This window comes from Suncus etruscus, chromosome 5, assembly GCF_024139225.1.
Source record: "Suncus etruscus isolate mSunEtr1 chromosome 5, mSunEtr1.pri.cur, whole genome shotgun sequence".
In the NCBI taxonomy this organism is placed as follows: Eukaryota; Metazoa; Chordata; class Mammalia; order Eulipotyphla; family Soricidae; genus Suncus; species Suncus etruscus.
This window is the reverse complement of record NC_064852.1, coordinates 15,628,824-15,641,619: the sequence shown is the minus strand read 5'-3', so window position 1 is coordinate 15,641,619 and position 12,796 is coordinate 15,628,824. Positions and strand designations below refer to the sequence as shown.

The following is a 12,796-nucleotide window of genomic DNA, read 5'->3' as shown; positions in this document are numbered from 1 at the left end:
AGGCGTGAAAACCCCGACGGGGGCCGGAATAGAGATTCTCCTTCTTCCTAAAAAGAAATCTCAGGCCAAAGTCGGGGTTCGGCGTGTCCCCCCCCCCAAGGAACCCGGAACTTCCGGGTTCGTGATATCACTTCCGGTTTCGGAACCTTCCCACTTCAGCCCCGAGGGATGGGCCGATGACGGCGGCCGCCGAGGACCATTCGGCGCCGATGATTGGTTGATTCGCGTTTTGCTCATTTCATTTCAGCAGAGCAGCATGGAAGACCCAGATGGGAATGAGAGCGACAGGTCGCCGTCGCCGCCGCAGGGCATCTTCTACCCGATGCTGTGGCCCAGTCGGGCTGTGAGTTTGTGCATTCTGGAGCCCCGGCCCGCCGGGCAGCGATGGTTGGTGAGTGGGAGCTTTTGGGGGGCGATTTTAGGGGGTTGGGGCCTAGGTCCACTTCTGAGGTTTCTGCCCTCCCACTCCATCTCTGTGTCTCCTGGTCCCTCCCTGAGCTAGAAAAAGGGATCCCAGACGCCCACCAACAGGTTCCCCCCACTTTCAAGAGCTCTGCTCTCCTGTCCCCCACTTTCAGGAGCTCTGCTCCCCTGCCACAGGTGGCCATACACAGGGTTTCTGCAAAACCCCTTTTCTGCGCCCCTTCCCCCATCCAGGCCCACACCCCCCCACATCTACTCTTCACCTTGTTTGGGGTCCCCAAGAGGGAGGATTTGTGTGCCCACACTCCCCCTCATTTACTTTTCCCTCTCTTTGGGGTCCCCCATGGGGAGGTTTTGTGTGCCCACACCCCCATCTACTCTTCTCACTCTTTGGGGCCCTGCAAGGGGAGGTTTTTTTTTGTGCCTACACCCCCCCACCTGCTCTTCCTTCTCTTTGGGGTCCCCCATGGGGAGGTTTTGTATGCCCATACCCTCCATCTACTCTTCCCTCACTTTGGGGTTACCCAGGGGGAGGCTTTATGTGCCCACAGCCCCATCTACTCTTCCCTCACTTTGGGGTCCCCCATGGGGAGGTTTTGTATGCCCACACCCCCCCATCTACTCTTCCCCCTCTTTGGGGTCCCCCCGGGGGAGGCTGTGTGTATGAGCTGGAGGGTGGCGAGAGTTGTCAGGCCTGTTGTCCCTGCTGCCCCCACCCCACCCCGCAGGTGGTTGGCCTGGGGAACCCCGGAATGCCCGACACGCGGCACAGCGTGGGCATGGCGGTGCTTGGGCATCTGGCGCAGCGGCTGGGGGTGGCGGAGAGCTGGGCGCGCAATACGCGCTGCTCCGCCGATGTCGCCGAGGCCCCGCTCGGCGATGCCCAAGTGGTCCTGCTCCGACCGCGGCGACTCATGAACGCCAACGGGCGCTGCGTGTCCCGGGCCGGTGAGTGGAGCGCGGCAGGCAGGCGTGGGCCGACCTGGCAGGGCCTGTTGAGCTCCAGGAGCTCCGTGGCTTCGGGTATTGGTATTTGTGGGAGCCGCTGCTTCCTCCACTGTGGTGTGGGGTTGATTTGGGTCCCCCTTCGGGGACCCCCAAGAGGGGACAGCCCGCTTGAGTACAGGGCTCGGGTAACCTGTGCTTTCTCCCCCGCTGCTGCCCCTTTCCTGTGCCAAGCTGAGATGTTTGGACTGGCGGCCGACGAGATCTACCTAGTGCATGATGAGCTGGACAAGCCTTTGGGGAAAATGGCTCTGAAGATGGGAGGCAGCCCTAGGTGAGGTGATGGGGCAGGGCATGGACTGGAGGGGCGAGCAGAAAGGTGTGAACCCCCAAATTCTAACCTAACCACCCATTCCGTCTCCCATAAAGGGGCCACAACGGAGTCCGGTCCTGCATCAGCTGCTTGAACTCCAGTGTGAGTATCCCCCACATCGACTCCTTACCGTGGTCTCCTCCCTGCACCATGCAGAGCCATCCTTTAACCAGTGTTTCCCCCACAGATTATGCCAAGGCTGCGGGTGGGCATCGGGCGCCCCGAGCCCCCAACTGACGTGCAGACCCACGTGCTGAGCCCCTTTTCTCCGGCGGAGCAGGAACAGCTGCCGGTGTTGCTAGACCGCGCAGCTGACCTGCTCCTGGACCATCTGCAGAAACGCAGCCAGGCGGTGCCAATCGGCCCCTGACCCTGTGGCTGCCGGGTCCATCTCTAACCCGATCCCCACTGGCCCCGCACACTGTGCTCCTTCAATCCAGGAAACACCACGCTGACCCACGCTTTCCATTTTGTAATAGAAAGAATGGGCTATCCTAGGTGGCCCCGGAGGGCAAAAGGGGAGATGGCAAGGGGGCAGGATCTGTGGCCAGACAGTCCTCTGGGCTCCAGTGTTGTTGATGTCTCTGTTTTACTTGGAAGAAAGGAAACTTCCGGGAAGGCTGCTCCTTTTCAACGTCTTCTGCATATCAAAATGCACCTATAAGATTAAAGATCCTGCATGCCAGCTGACTCCTTCTAGGGGGTGTGGGAGTTCACTAGGGCCCCGAGGAAGGGAGGTGCCTTGGTCTATGGTCCCCCTCTCTTCAGTCTGTTTGACCGTGGAGTCCATCCCTGTCCTCAAGGACACACAGCTGCCTGGTAAGAGCCCAGATGTGCCAGGCTAGCCACCTCCTCACCGCCCTTAGCGCTCACCTCAGGTTTGCTGTTCATCTGAAGGCTACCCAGCATTCCTACCCGGCTGGTGTGGGAAAGCAGCCTAAGGTCCTCGGGGTTGGGTGGGATGCGGGTTTTCCGAGGCACCAGGCCCAGGTCCCCGGGCTGGTAGGGCGCCATGTTAACCAGCCGCTTTATCAGAGTCGACACGTGGGGGAGCTGTCGGATTGCCTTGCTGTGGGAGGGGACACAGCCGTGGCCTCACGTCACCCAACTGGACACTGCAGTCGAGAGAGGCTTCGGCATGCCGGGAGCTCCCTACTGGGTCATCACTCACTTCTGTTCAGGGGACACAGCCTGAATGGGACTGAAGACCAGAGCCGAGCTGAGCAGGGCCAGGAGCTGCTCCAGTTGCTCCCTTTGCCGCAGTTGGAATAAGGCCTCAGAGTCTTCGCCCTCCTCTCGCTCGATCTGTCAGGGAGGGGTTGGGGGGGCCATCAAAGAGGACCCTCCTTTCCTGTCTTCCCCAAGGGACCCCCTCCAAACAGGAAGACAAGGCCAAGGCTGGCCAACCCCCTGGGACAACTGTCTGGCCCTCACCCAGTGACCCTGAAACGCCCCAGCACTCCTCTGCCCAACGCTCAAGCACTTCTGGTTTACCTGCAGAATGTTTTGGAGGGACGAGGTAGCCTGGGCCAGTGTCTTCTCCAGCCCGGCCCGAACCCTTTGCTCCTTGGCCAGCTCCTGCTGCAGCTGTTGCCTCTCAGCCTGCAGCGGTTCCAGCTGTGTCATCAGCTCCTCATTCTGGTCCCTGGTCCCCCCCAGTAGGATCAATGCCACTCCTGCTCACCCACACATCTCCAGCCCCGGGACCCTTCTCCAGCCTCAGCCCCAGCCTCAACTTGGGTGACCGTCCCTCTGGAGTTGTGTCCCTGGCTTGTGAAGGTTCAAAATAAGCTTCGGTTTTGGTGCCACCCTTAGTGATGCTCAGGGATTGCTCCTGACTGCATTCAAGCACCACTCCTGGTGGGGCCCACTATCGTATGGCATGCCAGGAATGGCGGCCTGTGCAGTGGATGGCGGGCAGGTTTCCTTCCTGGGCCCTGCTGCCCCGGCCCTGACCTCGGCCCACACCTCAGTGCCTGGTTCTCCTCCTGCTGCTGCTGGAAGCTTTGTTCCTGCTTGCAGAGCTGGGTGCGGATCTTTTCCACCTCCTTCTGGCTCACATGCTGCTCCTGGCACTTCTCAGTCAGCATGAGGATGATCTGTGGGTGCAGGCGGGTGTTCCCTCATAATTAAGGCCCACCCCATGGTCCTGAGAGGCCTTTAAAGGCCCAAGGGATAGGACCCAGGCCCTCCTCTCTGAGCAGCAGCTGGGCAAACCCTCACTTTGCTACAACTCTGTTCCCAACACTTTATGGAACCTTGTTTTGGGGCCACACCCAGCGGTGCTCAGGGGTTACTTATGGCTCTGTGCTTAGAAATTACTCCTGGCAGGCTATGGGGATCATATGGCATGATGGAAGCCCGGTTGGCTGTGTGCAGGGCCAATACCCTGCCCGCTGTGCTGTGGCTCTGGCCCCCAGGGCACCTTCTTGTGTGATATGCTTTGCTTGGCCATAGTCCTCTGTGTGCCCTCCAGGAGCTCCAGCTGTTGGCTCAGTTGGCCCTGGACGTTGCGTAGGTGTTCATTCTCCTGCAGCAGCTGCAGGCCGTGCTGGGACACCTTGGCCAGCTGCAAGGTCACCGTGTTGTTCTCTGTGATGGTCCGCTTGGTGGTGTCCCACATCTGGCTGGCTGCCATTTTGCGGAACTCCGCGGCCACCAGGTTTACACGCTGAATGATCTCCTTCCGCAGCCTGTCTGGGACAGGAGCTGTGAGCCAGGGAGAGCCAGTGACACAGTTGTGACCCGCTTAACCCACACACAGCAGGGACCATAAGAGCACCTGGGTCGCCTCCCACTTTCCCCTCCCCTTAGAGGTGGGGTTGCAGGCACAAGGCTGTTGGTTCTAGATTCTTCTTTGTACACCAAGGCCTGTGCTATTTATCATTCTTTTGGGTACAGGGCAGAAAGAAGTGGAGTGGGACATGCTGGGCCATCCTGTCCCTTATTGGGCTCTCCAACCTGTCCTTGTCCATCATGGACTTCTTCTCGACGTTGTAGATGTGCTCCTTGTACTCGCTGTCCTGCTTGTGCAGCTGTTCTTCCAGCTGCGTGAACTTCTCCGTGAGCTCCTCCTTCTGTAGCCGGAACTCCTCCAGGGCTGCCAGCTTGCTCCCTGCCCGGGGCCCAGGACTGGTGAGGGATGGTCTTGGATCCTGTCCCTCCCTCCCTCCCTCCCTCCCTCCCTCTGTTTCTTGTCCCCAGGCTCTGGACCTGCCCATGCCTCCCACTCAGTTGGGCAGGGCCCCTGTCCCAGTTGCAGGCCTTCCCTGGACCTGCCCATATGTCTCCATGCTCAGTCTGGAATGTCCTCCCTCCACTTCTCCACCCATCCCATAGAGCCTCACTTTGGTGAGAAGCTTCCCATGATCCTCTCACCCTTTCCAGGATCATGAGTCACACTAGAGTGTCTGCCCAGCGTCTGATCTCCGGCCTGCTCTGACCCAGTCCAAAGCCCACACACAGCTTTGCTTCCCAAATGGGAGGCCTTGGGTCAACTATTCCACTAGTAGGGGTTCTGGCCATCTACAAATGGGGGTTGAGGGTACAACCTGCCTCCCAAGTTGAGGGTACAACTACTTGGAAGTATGGGAACCCACATGGGGCTGTAATAAAAGGAGATGTTATTTTCCCATTGCCCAGGTGAAGAAACTAAGAGTCTGAGAGAAGGGCTGTTCCCAGGCTGTGCACAAAGCTGGGGGAGAGAAAGAAAGGGAGGTTGGGGAGCTTGGAAGGAAAGACATAGAGGGAGAGACATGGAGGTAGAGAGGAGAGAAGAAAGAGTTGGCCCAAGGCACCCTACTCCATGCTGAGCCCTGAGCCTGCCCTGGCCCTCACCCAGGATGTTGTTCTCTGTGGTGAGCTGGTCCTTGGTTTCCTGGAACTCATGGCGCACCTGGGCCAGCTGCGCCTCGAACGCGTCCTTCTCCATGTCCTTGGCCAGCTGCAGATTTTGGAGCTGCTCGTTGAGATCCGCGATCTCGTCCACCCGCTGGCTGAGCGTGCGCTTGAGGAAGGCCACAATCTCCTTCTTGTTGTTGGCCAGCTGCTCAAACTCCTGGCGGAACTGCTTCTCCTGTGTCGCCAGCTCATCCCACTTCCGCTGGTACCTGTTTGGGACCAAGCACAGATCCAGGTTCCGGTCTGTTCCCTTGCTCCCACCCTCGAGGGGGTGCCAAACCTGAGTGTGCCCAAGCTCCCATGGCCTCTGGTGCTCAGGGCAAGGGCTGAGTCTTCTCATGGCCACAGCCATATCTATATGGCCACAACTATATCACCAATCCCTTGGGCAGATGGTCCTTGGGTCTACAGCTACTTTCCTGTGTATCTGTTGAATATTCATAACTAGTAAGGAGGGTGGGTTGGTGCGGAGAGCCAGTACAGTGGGTTAGGGCACTTGCCTTGCATGCAGTTGACCCAGGTTCAATTCCTGGAATCCCATATGGGCCCCTGAGCTCTATCAGGAGTGATCCCTGAATGAAGTCAGGAGTAAGCCCTGAATACTGCTGGGTGTGGCCCCCGAACTATAACAGGACCCTAAAAAAAGTAGTAAGGAATTAGAGGCTATGATGATGATACCCATTTTTTGTTGTTGTTAAGGGAAGTCTCTTTTGAGTAGGTCAATGCTAGAGCAGTGGTAGGGTCTTCCCTGGTAGAGGATTGCTTCCAACCCATTTTAGAGATGTGAGAGCTCAAGGCTCAGAGGAATAAAATTAAATCCATTTTTAGCAGAATCAGAACTCATCAGTCTGATCCCCAAAGTAGAGATTTCTAAGTTTGGGAGCTCCCGAGTGGTACTCTGGAAAGTGGGGGTTCCACTCAGCAGTTCTTGCTAAGCAGGGCGGGTGGTGACCATTGGTCAGGCCTTGCAGGGCTGGAGATTAATTACCCTGGTGATACTTCGGGGTCTCTAGGGCCATACACCTGGTGTTTGGAGGACTATGTAGGTCAGGGGCTTAACCAAGGTTGGCTACATGCAAAGCATGTACCTTAACTCCCGTACAACATCTCTGGCCCATGATTGAGGCCCCTTTTTTCAGGCTATATCCAGCCACTGCTCAGGGCTTATTCCTGCAGGCTTGGGGGACACTATGGGGTAGCAGAGATTGAATTCAGGTCCTCCATGAGCCAAGGCAAGCACCCACTGCTGTTCTCATTCCAGACCTCAAATCAATGCTCTTTATTTTTATTTTTGTTTGTTTCTGGGCCACACCCTGCAGTGCTCAGGGTTTACTCTTTTTTTTTTTTTTGGTAAGGGGTTACTCTTAGCTCTGCCTTCAGAAATCACTCTTATTAGGCTTGGAGAATCATATGGGATGCTGGGGATCGAACCCTGGTCCATCCCAGGTTGGCCATATGCACAGCAAAACTCCTACCTACTGAGTCTATGCTATCATTCTGTTCCCCCTCCTGAATCCTTGGGGCTTGGCAAATGATCTGAACCAGTAAGTAGTCCAGTGTTCCCTCAATGCATCTGTCCAGCTACATTGGCGCATGAGCCTATGGGTGTCTAAGGTGGTCACTTATTTGATGCACTGATTTCCGGTGACATATTGGATAGACCTGAGTGACATTTGGCATTTACTTGGCTGGTCCTGCTTGGCTACTGCATCCAGGCCCCTTGAGGCTTAGAGCTTGGTGACCTGCCTGGTGGGGCAAGGAGTGGTCTGACACAGGCAGTCAAGACCTCCCCACAGCTCCCACATGGTGGTTCCTCTTCCTGTGTGTGACTCCAAGCCTTAGTTTCTCCACCGTGCACTGGGGTCTGGCCTGGACCTCTGGCAGAGTTTGAAGGGCATAGTTAACACCCAGGTGTGTAGCATCAGCTGTGAGGAACTAGATTAGCATCTGTTGGCAAAGGGATTTGTCTCTCAAGAGTGGCCTCCAAAACAGGCTGTAGAGTTGTTCAGTAGGCAGAAAACAGGCTTAAAAGTGCAGGGAGTGGGGTCCGAGTAATAATGCAAGGGGGAACACTCTTGCTTTGTAGGAGTCTGACCCAGGTTTGATCTCTGGCATCCTATATTGTCTCTTGAGCCCAACAACAGTAATTCCTGAGAGTAGAGCCAGGAGTAACCCGAAACACCGAGAGGTGTGGCCCCCAGACCAACCAATCAATAAATAAAATGCAGTAGGTGACGAGTTAGGCCCCCTTCCCCATCCTAGACGACCCATATTCTCAAGTGGGGAAGCTAATTGGTTACCTGGGTTCTGCAGTGGTATAAATTTATTGGGGTGCAAAAGTCAAAGGTAGGACAGATGGAAGAAAGAAACCCCGGAATACTATTTCTGATACATCTCACTGACTCCACCCCCTTTGCTATTGACTCACAGCTCGCCCGGAAGGAAACTGAGGATGAGGTTGGGTGTAGATCCCTCTTGGGCAGCCAGAGCACCGCCTCCATCATCCCTACTTGGGGATCCCACAGCCACCCACCGGGCCATCCTGTCCTCCAGGTCCCTGATCTGGATGAGGTAGAATTCCTTCTGCTCCTCACTCAGGGGCATTTCTGCTGGCTTGGTGGTGATGGTATCCTTCTTGCCGCCTCTCCTCTTCTTGGGCTCGAGCTCCTTGGGTCCCTTGTTCGCCTTCTTTTTGGGAGCCATGGCTGGTGGCAACCCCTACCAAGTCCCCTTTAACAGAGGTGGTTGCTAAGGAAGTTGGTCCCATACATAGCAACAAGCTGAGAGCCGGGCTGGCCTTAAAGGGCCACTCAGCTCCACGCACCAGTCTCAACACTCTTGGCCTAGGAGCGTTCAGGCACCAGGATGCCAGACTTTCAAGGCACTGTGTGGGCTCTATAGTTGACATGGGGCTATCAGTAAAACAGGACCCTCCAGCAAGGGGAGGAAGGATATGTCACTTCAGCAGCTGGAATGATCTAGAGCTTGTAGGGGTAGGGGCCCAATGGCAGGGCCATAGGTGTGGCATCTGGGACCCAAGGAGACAAGCTTGACTTCACTGTACATGCTCAGGTCCTTGTTCCTTCCCTGTGAGCTGTTGGGTGGCATGGAAAAATGCTGGCATGTGGGACCCCAGGGCATTCTCTCTTTCCTGGCTGTACTGTGAAGCTCGGCTGCAGGCTGGCACATAGGAGGGCGCAGATGAGCACGCTCATAAGACCATGTGGGTGGGAACTTAGGGTGGTAGGAGTCTCGTGGGCCCCGTGAAGATGCCACTGATGCCATTCTGCTGTGTGAGGGACTAAACCCCAGGCCTAACATATGCGAGGGGAAGAGCAGCACAGCCACAGAGAGGGCCCTATCCAGGCTCCTCCAAAGAAAAGCTATTTGGGGTTTTGTTTTTGTTTTGTAATTTGGGGGCCACACCTGTCTCTCTGCACTCGGGAATTATTCTTGGTGGCGCTCAGGGGTCCACCTGGGATGCTGGGATCAAACCTGACTGGGCCATGTATGAAGCAGATCCACTCCCCTGCTGTGCTATTTCTCCAGCCCAGTGAGGAGACATTTTGGAGGGAAATAAAGTTGTGAAGGTTGGGCAGGAGGGAAGTACCCCATGTCCACTCCTGAGGAGTGGTGAGGAGCACAGAGGGCAGGGAGGCTGGCACCATGGATACTTGACCAGACCCATGGGGTATCTGTCCTGAACTGCCCTGTCTTTTGCTCCTTTGTTGTATTTTGGGTTTCTTTTTTTTTTTTTGGGGGGGGGTCACACCCGGCAGTGTCCAGGGGTTACTCCTGGCTCTACACTCAGCAATCACTCCTGGCAGGCTCGGGGGACCATATGGGATGCTGGGATTCGAACCACCATCCATCTGCATGCAAGCAAACCCCTACCTCCATGCTCTCTCTCCGGCCCTCATTTACCCCTTTGTAAGATGGAACCCAGCTACCAACCCCAAAGGTGTTCCTCCAGCTTCCTCCTTCCTAAACATCCTTTTGGTATGTATATAAAAACCTACCTGGATTACTCGACCCTCCCTCTCCTGGTATGGGAAATTGGTTTGGATAAAGAAAGTTCTGGCTGTTTGCTGGGGCAGACAGAGTGCGAGGCAAAGGCCACAGCTGCCATAAACACCCTTTCCTGACTACTGGGTGAACTGTTGTTTTTGTTTTTTCTTTTTTTAAAGCCAGTCAAATCGAGCAGTGGGGAGTTATATACCAACTTTTGTGATACTAACGTTAATAAGTTCTGATAAACCACTGCCATTGGACCAGCCTGGTTCTTCTGCTACCTTGCTTTTTCAAACCTGGCTACGTGGGGTTTAGAAATAAGATGCCTTGGGTGGTCTCACAAGTTGTGGATTTTTATGTTACACTCCACAGGACACGAAGCACTAATGAAGTGGGCTATGGGGTGCCTCATGCTATACAGGGAACCAAGGTTCACCCCAAGACCAGGCTTCCTAAGGAACCCCCAGCCTTAACTTGAGGGTGTCCTTCCCAGGGGGTCAACTGCAGCTCCTCCATGAGGGTCTGACCACACATCAGCCTGGAAAATTCATGGTTGTGGGGTTACTGCATAGAGAGGGGTACAGCCCTCCAACAGTGAGCTCCTTACTGTTCCAGTGGGGAACAACAGCTGCAGATTCTGAGACATGGGAGGAACCACACTCACTGATTGTCCAGGGGTACCACTGTTGTGTCCCCTGCAAGCAAGGGCGACTGAAGCCAGAGCCCACTGCGGACGTTCCCCTGTGCCCACTGCCACCCGTGGTGCCCCGGGACACGGAGAGGCGCGAAGGTTTCTTTATTGGACGCGGTGCTGTGGTACAGAACCAGACGGAGATTACAGGTTTGTGCTTCGATCCTTTCACACACGGAGATTCTCATGTCAAGGTAGACAAGTTTCAAGACGGAGACTAGCTTTCTTAAAATATCCTTTTGATAAATTATTCTTTTTTGATATAAATAACAGAGAAAGGAAAACCGACGTGTTCCACACAGAGGGGCGGCAGCACGGGTGGCGCTGGCTCCGGGGAGGGCAAGAAACGAACCAATGCAGGGGCCTACGGTTCTGTCCTATGGAAATCGGCTGGGGGGGGATCCAAAGGGGACTTGTGGGGGTGCAGGGATGGGGGGGTTGGACTTCGGAGCCTGGAGGAGGGAGAGGGGGACCACGATGCACCACGTGTCGGGCCGGGAGCAGGCTCAGGAGGGGAAGCGCCCAGCGAGCGCGCACCAAGTGGGCGAGACGGCACGAGACAGGGGCACACGCTTTTGGGGGGCAGCGGGAGGGGGCATTCCTGGGACTCAGTGCACTGTCATACTGTCTATTCTGTGCCACCACCCTCCACAGATGATGCCTGCCGGGGGTACAGAGGCTGGTGTGTGTATGTAGATGTGTGTGGGAGTGCATGTGTGGGAGTGGAAGTGAAGGCGGCGTTTGGCTCCCAGCACCCCCACACCACCAGGGGTCTCAGGTCTATGATGGGGCACACATCTGTAAAGTTGCTTTTTCACAGAGGAGAAAAATGACCCTTACTCTCACAAACATGGAGACACATGTGCAGCCAGCCAACAAGGTGGCCAAGTATCTGAGACAGGCACCGGGGTGTAGAGGGAAACTGAGGAAGGCTAGCTCTCTCTCTGGAAGGGACCCTCTCTCACTGCATGATGATGGGTGGACATGGCCAGGGGCTGATGGAAGACAGGTCGGTCACATCAGCACCTCAGCACACCTGGGGGAGGTGGCCCTGATCCCCCCTGCAAACCAACATGGAGGACAGTGGGAGAGAGCAGAGTCAGGGGTCCAGGGGGAGCCTCAAGTCCGGAGATGCTTCCTGAGCCAACAACTGGTGAAAGGGGACCAATAGAAGCAGCAGTGACCCCCTGCACCTCGATATCTTCCTCCCCGTGCCTTGAGAGTCCCAGGAAAGGGATGGGAGACGCCTTTGGTCACTGGGCAGCTTCTTAGCATCTCTGACCTCGAGTACCCAGAGGTGTCTCCCTGCTCGGGTACGGGGGACACACTCTTTCCAGAACACACGATGCATCATTTTCTCCTGTTTCACACGAGAAGGGGCGTCACTAGACACGAGAACGCGGTGGCGACTGTGCGTGCAGAGCCAGGGGTGGGTGGGAGGCGGGCGCCGCGGGGTCAGGGTGGGCTGAGAAGGGGGGGCAGCGGCTTATTTAACTGCTTATTTCTTCGTCTGTTTTATTCAGTTTCTTCAGCGTGTCCAGCAATTTCTGTGGGGTGAGAATGTGCGTGGATCCTGGGGAGGGGGGTGCAGAAAAGACAGTGAGTGTCGGCCCTCACTCTCCCACTTTCCTTTCCTGCCCTTCCCCAGCTCCAGATCTGGCCATGCCCCCCACCCTCCACCTGGGGGATCTGGGGGAGGGAACTCATGGAAGCAGGGAGAGGACAGAGTTGAGGTGTCTGAGGGTTGGGGTGGACGGGGTGGGGGGGCCATGTCACATCGGGTCTGGGAGACACACTGAGGGACTTGTGGGTAAACATACAATCCTCTGGTTCAGGCAAGGTTCCAGGTTGCACCAAGGGGTGAGCGCCTCCCACCCCCAATTCTGGGCTCAGAGCAGCGTTGTCCAGTCAGGGCTTAGGGACGAGCAGAAAACTGCAAATATTAGGGCTCAGGGTGGGCTATGGGGAGGCTGGGGTTGGGGCCTGTGTGTGTGTGTGTGTGTGTGTGTGTGTGGAAAAGTGTCTGGCAGGGAGGGGAGTGATGTGAAGGGCACAGCAGCCTGCAGGAAGATTAGGGACCCCACCACCACCAGAGTCAGCTGCCCCAGGGCTGGGCTCTCAGGTTGAGGGCAGGAGGACGGGACCTGAGGCCTTACCTTACAGAACCCCGTACAATGTTAAGAGATTAGAAATGCTTGCCAAGGGAAAAAAAAAAAAAAAAAAAAAAACTAAAGCTAATGGAATCAGATATACTTCTACAGCAAAAGTAACAGAAAAGAAATAAAAATCAATGAAGTCCCTTTCCAGAAGAGAGAAAAGGAGAGAAAGGAGAGAGAGACAGACAGACAGACAGACAGACAGAGACAGAGAGAGAGAGAGCGAGCGCTGACAAGTGCAGTGAAGAAAGAGGCGATGCAAGTGGGTGGAGACACAGACTGAGACAGGACAGCAAG

General features: G+C 55.9%; 3 protein-coding genes across 4 annotated transcripts in view; 1 reads left to right on the top strand and 2 right to left on the bottom strand.

Moving 5' to 3' along the window:
• Nucleotides 1-221: 221 nt before the first annotated feature.
• PTRH1 (peptidyl-tRNA hydrolase 1 homolog) lies at nt 222-2,426 on the top strand. The gene is made up of 5 exons (XM_049774215.1): nt 222-391; nt 1,152-1,371; nt 1,603-1,702; nt 1,798-1,843; nt 1,929-2,426. The coding sequence occupies exons 1-5, from the start codon at nt 257-259 to the stop codon at nt 2,109-2,111; spliced, it is 684 nt and encodes a 227-aa protein (XP_049630172.1). The 5' UTR covers nt 222-256; the 3' UTR covers nt 2,112-2,426.
• Nucleotides 2,427-2,525: 99 nt separating this feature from the next.
• On the bottom strand, nt 2,526-8,459 carry CFAP157 (cilia and flagella associated protein 157). Its single transcript, XM_049773810.1, has 8 exons — nt 8,175-8,459; nt 5,579-5,850; nt 4,703-4,856; nt 4,167-4,434; nt 3,710-3,840; nt 3,236-3,386; nt 2,913-3,046; nt 2,526-2,810 (listed from the first exon to the last, which is right to left on the bottom strand). Exons 1-8 carry the CDS (start codon nt 8,342-8,344, stop codon nt 2,540-2,542), a joined length of 1,551 nt encoding a protein of 516 aa, XP_049629767.1. The 5' UTR covers nt 8,345-8,459; the 3' UTR covers nt 2,526-2,539.
• A 1,974-nt stretch (nt 8,460-10,433) lies between these two features.
• Nucleotides 10,434-12,796, bottom strand: part of STXBP1 (syntaxin binding protein 1) — a 64,708-nt gene continuing 62,345 nt past the window's right edge. For both annotated transcript variants that reach the window (XM_049774153.1, XM_049774154.1), the window contains one exon: nt 10,434-11,916. Coding sequence is in view for 1 of the 2 variants with exons in the window: in XM_049774154.1 (XP_049630111.1) it covers nt 11,834-11,916 (83 nt within the window). In the remaining variant the exon portion in view is untranslated. The remainder of the gene's footprint in view (nt 11,917-12,796) is intronic.

What these genes read in the sequence shown, in the direction of transcription:
- PTRH1 (XM_049774215.1), top strand. Translation starts at nt 257, where the DNA reads ATGGAAGACCCAGATGGGAATGAGAGCGACAGGTCGCCGTCGCCGCCG. An exon ending in GCGCTGCGTGTCCCGGGCCG is followed by an intron (nt 1,372 to 1,602) that starts GTGAGTGGAGCG and finishes TCCTGTGCCAAG; the next exon opens with CTGAGATGTTTGGACTGGCG. An exon ending in TCAGCTGCTTGAACTCCAGT is followed by an intron (nt 1,844 to 1,928) that starts GTGAGTATCCCC and finishes TTTCCCCCACAG; the next exon opens with ATTATGCCAAGGCTGCGGGT.
- CFAP157 (XM_049773810.1), bottom strand. Translation starts at nt 8,344, where the DNA reads ATGGCTCCCAAAAAGAAGGCGAACAAGGGACCCAAGGAGCTCGAGCCC. An exon ending in CTGGAGGACAGGATGGCCCG is followed by an intron (nt 5,851 to 8,174) that starts GTGGGTGGCTGT and finishes GGTCCCAAACAG; the next exon opens with GTACCAGCGGAAGTGGGATG. An exon ending in GAGGAGAACCAGGCACTGAG is followed by an intron (nt 3,387 to 3,709) that starts GTGTGGGCCGAG and finishes GGGGGGGACCAG; the next exon opens with GGACCAGAATGAGGAGCTGA.